This window comes from Talpa europaea (genome assembly GCF_964194135.1).
Source record: "Talpa europaea genome assembly, chromosome: 14".
Taxonomy (NCBI): Eukaryota; Metazoa; Chordata; class Mammalia; order Eulipotyphla; family Talpidae; genus Talpa; species Talpa europaea.
This window is the reverse complement of record NC_140082.1, coordinates 61,674,681-61,682,752: the sequence shown is the minus strand read 5'-3', so window position 1 is coordinate 61,682,752 and position 8,072 is coordinate 61,674,681. Positions and strand designations below refer to the sequence as shown.

Genomic DNA, 8,072 nt, shown 5'->3' with positions numbered 1-8,072 from the left:
TGTCTATTATCTGCCACATTGTAGATGCTTACCAAATATCTGTTGACCTACTGGATAATTACACCCTATTGGATTCCAGAACCATCCAATCTTTTTGGTTTGGACAGCTCTGATGACAAGGCACTCCTCCTTGGGTAATCTGGTCTCTTATGCTCCCTTGATAGATGTCCCTCACTTATTTAGGAAATTCTGGACAATTATTGCATTCATGTGTGTTGAAGGGCGGCGGGGGTGGTGGTGGTGGATATAGCTCTACTTTCCCTCACATAATCTACCATGATTTTTTAGTTTGTTACATAAGCTATCTGGTGAAAGAGGTTGCTGTATCAAGGAAGTGTTCTTCCTTAGCTTTGGCTCCATTTTGCAGACAAAATAACAAAGAGAATTCTATAAATAACCTGGCATACACCAGTAAGTTCTGCTGAATGTAAAGTCTTTGGAAGTAGTGTCTCAGAAATACATCTAACAACACTGAGTTCCTGCTGGGTACAATTTAGGGAAACAAGATGTAAAAAAGAGTGGCAGGGAGCTGGTGCTTATGTGTTAAGATGTGAGCCACGTGTTTTACATACATGATCTCATTTAATTCTCACTACAGTCCTAGGAAATAGCTTTGATGATCCCCAACTGTTTTGATTTTTTTAAGCAAAATGATACTTTTACTGGGTCTCAGGAGAAGCAGGTATTTAAAAACCTCTTAGGGGTCATTCTAAAGAAACAGGATCTGTCAAAAATTCAATTTACATCTTCCACTCAGTTCCAATAGGAAAATTGGCTTTTCTTTCTAGCAGTTTGCAGAATAGTAAAATAAAATGTTTGACAGAAAAGACAGTGTGGAAGGTGTTTGGTATCAGCTTTGGTTTGCAGCTATCCCTTACAACAGCATAGCAGTCTTTGACTTTGCATCGTCAGTAAATGACTTCGAAATTTTTTTAATAACTGCATTTTATTAATTTTTTAAATTTGAATTTAAAAAATGTGCACATATCTCACCCTCCACCAAGCCACCCATGATTTATTTCACTTAACATAATCACCTGGGGTCCATCAATTTTGTCACAAAATACACTATTTCATCTTTTTTATTAGCCATGTAGTATTCCATTGAGCATATATTCTACAATTTCTCTATCCATTCATCTGTTGATGGGCACTGACGCTAATTCCATGACTTGGCAATTGTGGACAGTGCTGCTATGAACATAACCATATATAAGCCTTTTTGTATTAGAGTTTTCATACAGTTTGGATAAATTCCTAGCAGAGGTACTGCCGGATCATATGGGATTTCCATTTTTTTTTTAAGATTAATTTATTTATGTATACAAGAACTGAGGTACAGGCCAGAGGTGTGGGGTGTGAGAGGATTCATCAGGGATAGGTTGGGGAACAGAACAGGCAGACTGACTGAAATACACTGCTGAGGGGAGCAGCAGGTGAGTCAGGAGAGGTCTGCTGTGCCATGTGGGTCACTTCCCTGGCTGGGGATAGAACTTGTGCTGTAGTGGCTACAAATAGTTTCATGGTGCTGTGTCTTAACCCCTTGCGCCATCAGGGACGCACCTCTGTTTTTTTAAAGATTTATTTATTTATACAAGAACCGGGGTACAGGCCAGAGCAGAGGAGGGTGAGAGGATTCACTAGAGACAGAGCAGGGAACAGAACAGGCAGACTGACAAAATACACTGCTGAGGGGAGCAGAGGGAGAGACAGGAGAGGTCTGCTGCGCCATGTGGGATTATCGTTGGTTGGCGAGGATTGAACCTGCACTGCAGAGGCTACAGACAACTTCACAGTGCGGCGCTCAACCGCCTGTGCCACCAGGGAGGCCCCCCTCTTTTTAAAAAGAAAGGTTTAGTATAGACCAGAGGTGTGTGGGGTGGTGTGTGTGTGAAAGGATTCACCAGAGACAGAATGGGGAGCAGAACAGGCAGCTATGAGAGTATTTATTTATCCCCTGCTGAGGGGAGCAGGGGCAGGATAGGAGAGGTCTGCTGTACCGTGTGGGTCAGCTCCCTAGCCGGGGATCAAACTCGTGCTGCAGTAACTGCTGATAGCTTCATAGTGCTGAGACACCCCTCTGCGACACCAGGGAGGTCCCCATTTTTATTTTCTTAACAGATCTCCATGCTATTTTCCATAGAGGCTATACCAACTTCCACTCCCACTAACAGTGAATGAGAGTTCCTTTTTCTCTACATCCTCACCAACATTTGTTGTTTCTGTTCTTTTTGATGTGGGCCATCCTCACAGGGGTGAGGTGATATCTCATTGTGGTTTTGATTTGCAGTTCCATTATAAAAAGTGATGTTGGGGCCTCCCTGGCCGTGCAAGGAGTTAAGCACAGCACTTTGAAGCTATCCACAGCCTCTGCAGCAGGAGTTCAATCCCTGCCAGCCGGGGAACTACCCACATGTTCAATCCCACTGCCAGCCGGGGAACTACCTCTCCTGTCTGGCCTGCTGCTTCCCTCGCAGTGTATTTCAGTCAGTCTGCCTGTTCTGTTTCCCACTCTGTCGCTTGTGAATTCTTACCCCCACCCCACACCTCTGGCCTGTACTCGTTCTTGCATAATAATAATACTCGTTCTTGCATAATAATACTCGTTCTTGCATAAATAAATCTTAAAAAAAAGTGATGTTAAACAATTTTTCATATGTCTGTAGGCCATCTGAGTGTCTTTAGAAAAATATCTACTTAGGTCTTTTGCCTATTTTTTGTTTGGGTTGTATTTTTTGTTGTTAAGGTTGTATAAGTACTTTGTATATTTTGGAAATTATCCCCTTGTCAGATGTGTGATGTGCTAATATTTTTTCCTATTCTACAGGATGCATATTTATTTTTGTGATGGTTTCTTTGGAAGTACAAAAGCATTTTAGGGGGCCTTCTGGTGGCGCAGAGGTTAAAGACACAGCACTATCAAGCTATCCCCAGCCACTCTGGCCAGTTTCATCCCCGCCAGGGCCCAGGATCTAACCCCGATGGCACAGCAGACCTCTCATCTCTTGCCCGCTGCTCCCCTTAGCAGTGTATTTCAGTAGATCCTCCTGTTCTGTCCCCCACTCTGTCTCTGGTGAATCCTCTCAATGCCCCCCCACCTTTGGTCTACACCCCAGTATGCATAAATAAATAAATCTTTTCAAAAAAAGCATTTTAGTTTGATGTAGTTCCACTTGCTTATTTTTGCTTTTGTTTCCCATGCCATTGGAGTTGTGTCCCAAATACCTCTTTACAATAGATATCTTCAAGTGTGTCCCCTATGTTTTCTTTCAAGTATTCAATTCTTATACAGATTTTAAAATTATTTTTTATTTTTGCACAGAAGAACCCGGGTGTAGGCCAGAGGTGCAGGGAGAGGATTCACCAGAGAGAGAGTGTGGAGCAGAATAGGCGGATCAATAGAAATACACTGCTGAGGGGAGCAGCGGGTAAGACTGAAGTCTGCTGCGCCATGTGGGTTAGCTCCCTGGCCAGGATTGAACTCAGGTCGTAGGGGTGATAGTGCTGAGATTTAACCCCTAGGGCACCAGGGATGTTCCTTATGTTTAATTTTTTAAGAAACACCATACTATTTTCCACGGCAGCTGCACCATCATATACTACTACCAGTCATACACAAAGATTTCAACTTTTCCACAACTTTGTCAATGTTATTATTTTTGATTATAACCACCCTGGTGGGTGGTTAAATGAATTGGTTTTTCATTGTGGTTTTGATTTGTTTTTCCCTAATCATTAATGATGTTAAGCAACTTTTCATGTGCTTGGAGTTTTATTATATCGTCTTTGGAGCCTTTACCCATTTTGCATATGGTTGTCTTTTTATTAACAAGGTGTAAGACTTCTTTATAAACTTTGGAAACAAGTGCCTTTTCAAGATATGTGAATTGCAAACATTTCTTCTCATTCTGAGGGTTTTCCTTTTGCTTTCTTAACAGTGTCCTCTGAAGTAAACAAGCTTACACAGAAATAACTGGTGTGTGTAAACTGTCTTAGAATAAAACTTGGTTTGCCTTGGTCTAATGATACTTTGCCCACTAATTACATTCACAAAACTTTCACTTCTACTCCACTAACCTACTCCATACTTTATTCTTTCATTCTGAGGGTTGACCTTTTCTTGACCTCATTTTCAAACTGAGTGACAGTGCCCCACCAAGTGCTAACTACAGGGATCAGTTGTTTTTCATTTTCTTTGAAGGTAGATTAGAATGAGAAGGCACAGAAGGAATTAAATTAGGAAGACTTACTTTGTAAAAATTGAACTTTTCACCCTCCCTTCTCACCCTTCCTACCTCAGCAAAGTGGCAGAACCCAGTTACCCAAGGTATAACGTTGGCATTACTAGATACTCTCTAATCCAAAGTGGCGGCAGCTAGTTGCTAAAATTTGAGGCAACATTGATAGAAACTATTATAAGGTCTTTACATCTAGCATTTAATCCTCAAACCAACCCTATTATTATCTGCCTTTTTATACAGGAGAAACTGAGGCACAGAGAATTAACGTAGGATACAAACTTGCCTAAGACTGGATAACTTGCAGCCAGAATCCCAACCAGGCCTTGGGGTCCCATTCCCTGAATCTCTAGAGAGGCCAGTGCAAACATCTCTCTCCTTTGCCTGCCTGGTTTCCAGCATTCTCATCTTGTCACACTGCAATCCATTTCCCAATTTTTTGCTCTAAAACACAAAAGGAAACATGCCTCCCTATCATTTAAAACCCGACGCCGCAATGCTCCAGGGCTCACCTCCTTCACCAGGGCCAGCCTCTGTGTACTGCTCTGTCCTCATCCATGATCTGGGTCTACCATTTTTTAACTTTCTAATTGCTGCAATTCACCCAGGTTGTATTCTTGCTGCTTAACTATCCCATCTCCTTACCTCCATTAATTGCTGGAAAGGACTGATGCTCAATAACATTTGTTTTTGTTTTTTTTCCAACATTTGTTAAATGAATTGTTGAAAAGCAACCGTGGTTTATTACTGGACAGCGTAGACAGGAATTGTGAAATCTTCCCCTGGGCGTCTTTCAAAACTGAATGAATTCTCATGCAGTGTTCTCCTAACATTTCGTCAGGTTACTCCATCATCTTGTAGTGCCACTGTCGGTTTTTGTCTGTAGCCTCACGAAGCCTAGGGACTGGCTTGGTCATTCTCTCCCCGCTCACTGAATGGTCTAATGTCTGCAAAGGATGAAAGAACTGAGCTGAGCAGGACAGTTTTCAGCTGCCCACCCAAACGACTAACTTCGTAACCTCGCAAGGTCTCTCTCGCAGGCTCCACGCAGCCCCGGTTCCGGCATCTGGTATTCGAGAAGTCGGGTGTCCCCCCTCGCGAAGGGCCGCCCGGACCCCGAGTCCCGGGCAGGCACGCTGTGGAGCCGCTGCGGCCTGAGCCCTCCTCTCCACTCCCTCCCCCAGTTTTCCGGTGGAAGGAGGAGATGGAGACGCCTGAGAAAACGTAGGGCTTGGAACAGGGGAAAATGTACTCCGAGTTGAGGCCCTCGGGTACGCGACCCAGAGCCACGGGCTTCAGGCCCCCGCGCCCGGCCCACAGGTGCCTCCTCTCCGTCCCCCGCCCAGGCCGCCGGGGCCCCCCTGCACCCTCCCTCCCTCCCTCCCGCTCCCCACTCGGAACAAACAGCCTGCAGTTCCCGCAGCTGCAGCGCGAGACGCGAAACGCGCGCTGGGAGCGAGCCCCGGAGGGGGCGGGCGGCGCGGCCCGGCGGGACTCGGGAGCTCGCGCGCTCCCCCCGCGCTCCGGCTCCAGGCCCGGGCAGGGGCGGCGCGAGACGGGCCTCTCGGCTCGGCCTCCCGCCCGCCCCGACAGGGGCGGGGGGACGAGGCGCGGCCCCCGCCGCCGCACCCCCTCCCCGGCCGGGCGCGGGCGGAGCTGGGCCCGCCTTCAGCCGGCCGCGGCGGGAGGAGCGCCGCACCGCGGGCAGCGAGCTCCGCATTCGAACCTCCCTCGCAAAGACAGTCTCCGCCCCACAATGCACCGCGGCGGGCAGCCTTTGAAAAAGCGGCGCGGCTCGTTCAAGATGGCGGAGCTCGACCAGTTGCCTGACGAGAGTGAGTAGCACCTCAGAGCACCCCCCTCTTCCCGCCGGCCGCCTGACCGCGGGCTGCACCGACCGGGACCGGCGGCCGTGCCCTCCGTCCGGCAGATGGGCCGACTGCCAGCCCCACCGTGGTCCCCTAGTCCTCTCACCCCGGTGTTGCCGCCGCGTCGCCGCCTTTGTTATGGTGTCTGTGTGTTGGTTTCTGGGGTTGTGTGAGCGCCAGGGCCGGAAGCCGAAAGCCCGGGGGCCCAGCTGGTGCCGGGCGGAGGCGGTGGCTGCTCCCCTGGCCCGACTTGCGCCCCCGGCCGAGGAGGGGGAAGAGCGGCCCCCGGCCGCTGGGGCTGCCCTCACCGCCGGCACCGCTCGCCGGGCGCTGAGGGACGCCTGGCGGGGTTATGTAACTCGCAGGGCCGGGGGCCGGGGAGGGCCGGGCCGGGGGAGGGAGTGGTCACAGCCCCTTCGTCTGGCCCCAGCCTCTGATCTTGTCCTGGCACAGTTCCCGTCTCCACAAACACTTGTGATCTTCGCCGTCCTCCTTCCCTCTCCGCTGTGTCCACCCCTGAAGTGTTTCCGTGTCAAAGGGCTGGCCCCTTCCCCTGGGACCACAGGTGGCTGTGGACCGCTCCAGGGATAATCCCACTGGGTACACAAGTGTTCGAGCAGCCCCTACCCCCACCCCCACCCCCGACTTTCTTGTGTGCGTTTGTATCTGAGAGTGGTGGGGTGCCTTTATACGTGGATGTGACCATCATAGCCTGCACTGGCTGCACTCTTCAGACACCCACCCGCGTGCATCGCCCCCCAGCCGTGTTCCCTCCCCCTGCCTCTCAGACAGGTATGCTCATTTGTGTTTAGTAAGGAAATTACTATTTCTGTGCTTTAAGCACAGTGAAACTTAATTTTATGATTTGAAGTGCTGTGTAAAGCATATAAAAATACGAAATGTTTTCCTTACAAACAGGGTCCTGGCCCACACTCACTGTTCAGTTCGTGTGTATGTATAATTCTGAGCATTTTACTATAACAAAAACAAAAGGCTAAAATCACTTAAATCTCTGTGCAAGAGGCCAGTAACATATGGCTTTTAAGATAAGAGCTGAACACAACCAATTCTATCTACTTTGTAGAATCATATAATGTCAACCTGTTATTAAGTTAAAATAGAAGTTCCAGTTGCCAAACAGGTGAAAAATTGTATTGAGAGTTAGCAATAGACGTTCTCTATATTTGTGTTCGATTTGGCAGTATTCAGTAGGGTAGCCACTGGCTCATGCCACAGTGGGATGCTTCAGATGTGGTTTAGAGTGACTGAATAATTAAATTTTAAATTTTATATAATTTTCACTAATTTTAAATAGTGATCTGAGGCTTGTGGCTGCTGTGTTGGCAGAACTGTAGCACAACAGTAGACCATCCCCAAATTTTATTGTCTCTTCTTTGGAGAATACAGTTGATTGTGATTTAGGATGCCCCCAAATAAGGGTGGCCTGCTAAGCTCCTTGTGCTTGTCATCTGAAAATCCTTGCTATCTTCATCTTCAACATGTTTTACTGCCTCTTGGAAGTCATAAGTACTAGAGTTCATATTTTGGTTACTGTAGTCATTCTGTTAAAATGAGACGTTTTAAGCACTTTCTTTTAATAACTTTGGAATATTTGCACATCATAATTAAACATTTGTTGAGGACTTCCTTGTAGAGACGGCACTCACACTAGGGTTCAAATTCCAACTACACTTTCAAACTATAGAACATAATTTTATTACTTGGTGACATCTCTGGTACATTGTGTCATATGTGGGTGTGCAGGTGTGTTTGTGTGGAGTATGTCTTGCTTAGCTAGACAACAGCTTGTTTAAAGCAGGGATCGTCTTACCTAGTTTGTCACTCAGTGCCACAAATAGATATACAAAACTTGATTTATATGGAATTGAATGTAGGGTAAGCTTCGTTACTAATGAAACTGGAGCAGAGTCTTGAAAAGAGAAAGTCATTTCAGTTTGATATTGGA

At 47.1% G+C, this 8,072-nt stretch overlaps 1 protein-coding gene across 4 annotated transcripts in view; it reads left to right on the top strand.

Moving 5' to 3' along the window:
• Window positions 1–5,994: 5,994 nt before the first annotated feature.
• LIN9 (lin-9 DREAM MuvB core complex component) overlaps window positions 5,995–8,072 on the top strand; it is a gene marked incomplete at both ends in the record, with an annotated part of 69,469 nt that continues 67,391 nt past the window's right edge. For all 4 annotated transcript variants that reach the window (XM_084253363.1, XM_084253362.1, XM_084253361.1 and 1 more), the window contains one exon: window positions 5,995–6,073. In XM_084253363.1, the coding sequence (XP_084109489.1) occupies window positions 5,995–6,073 (79 nt within the window). The remainder of the gene's footprint in view (window positions 6,074–8,072) is intronic.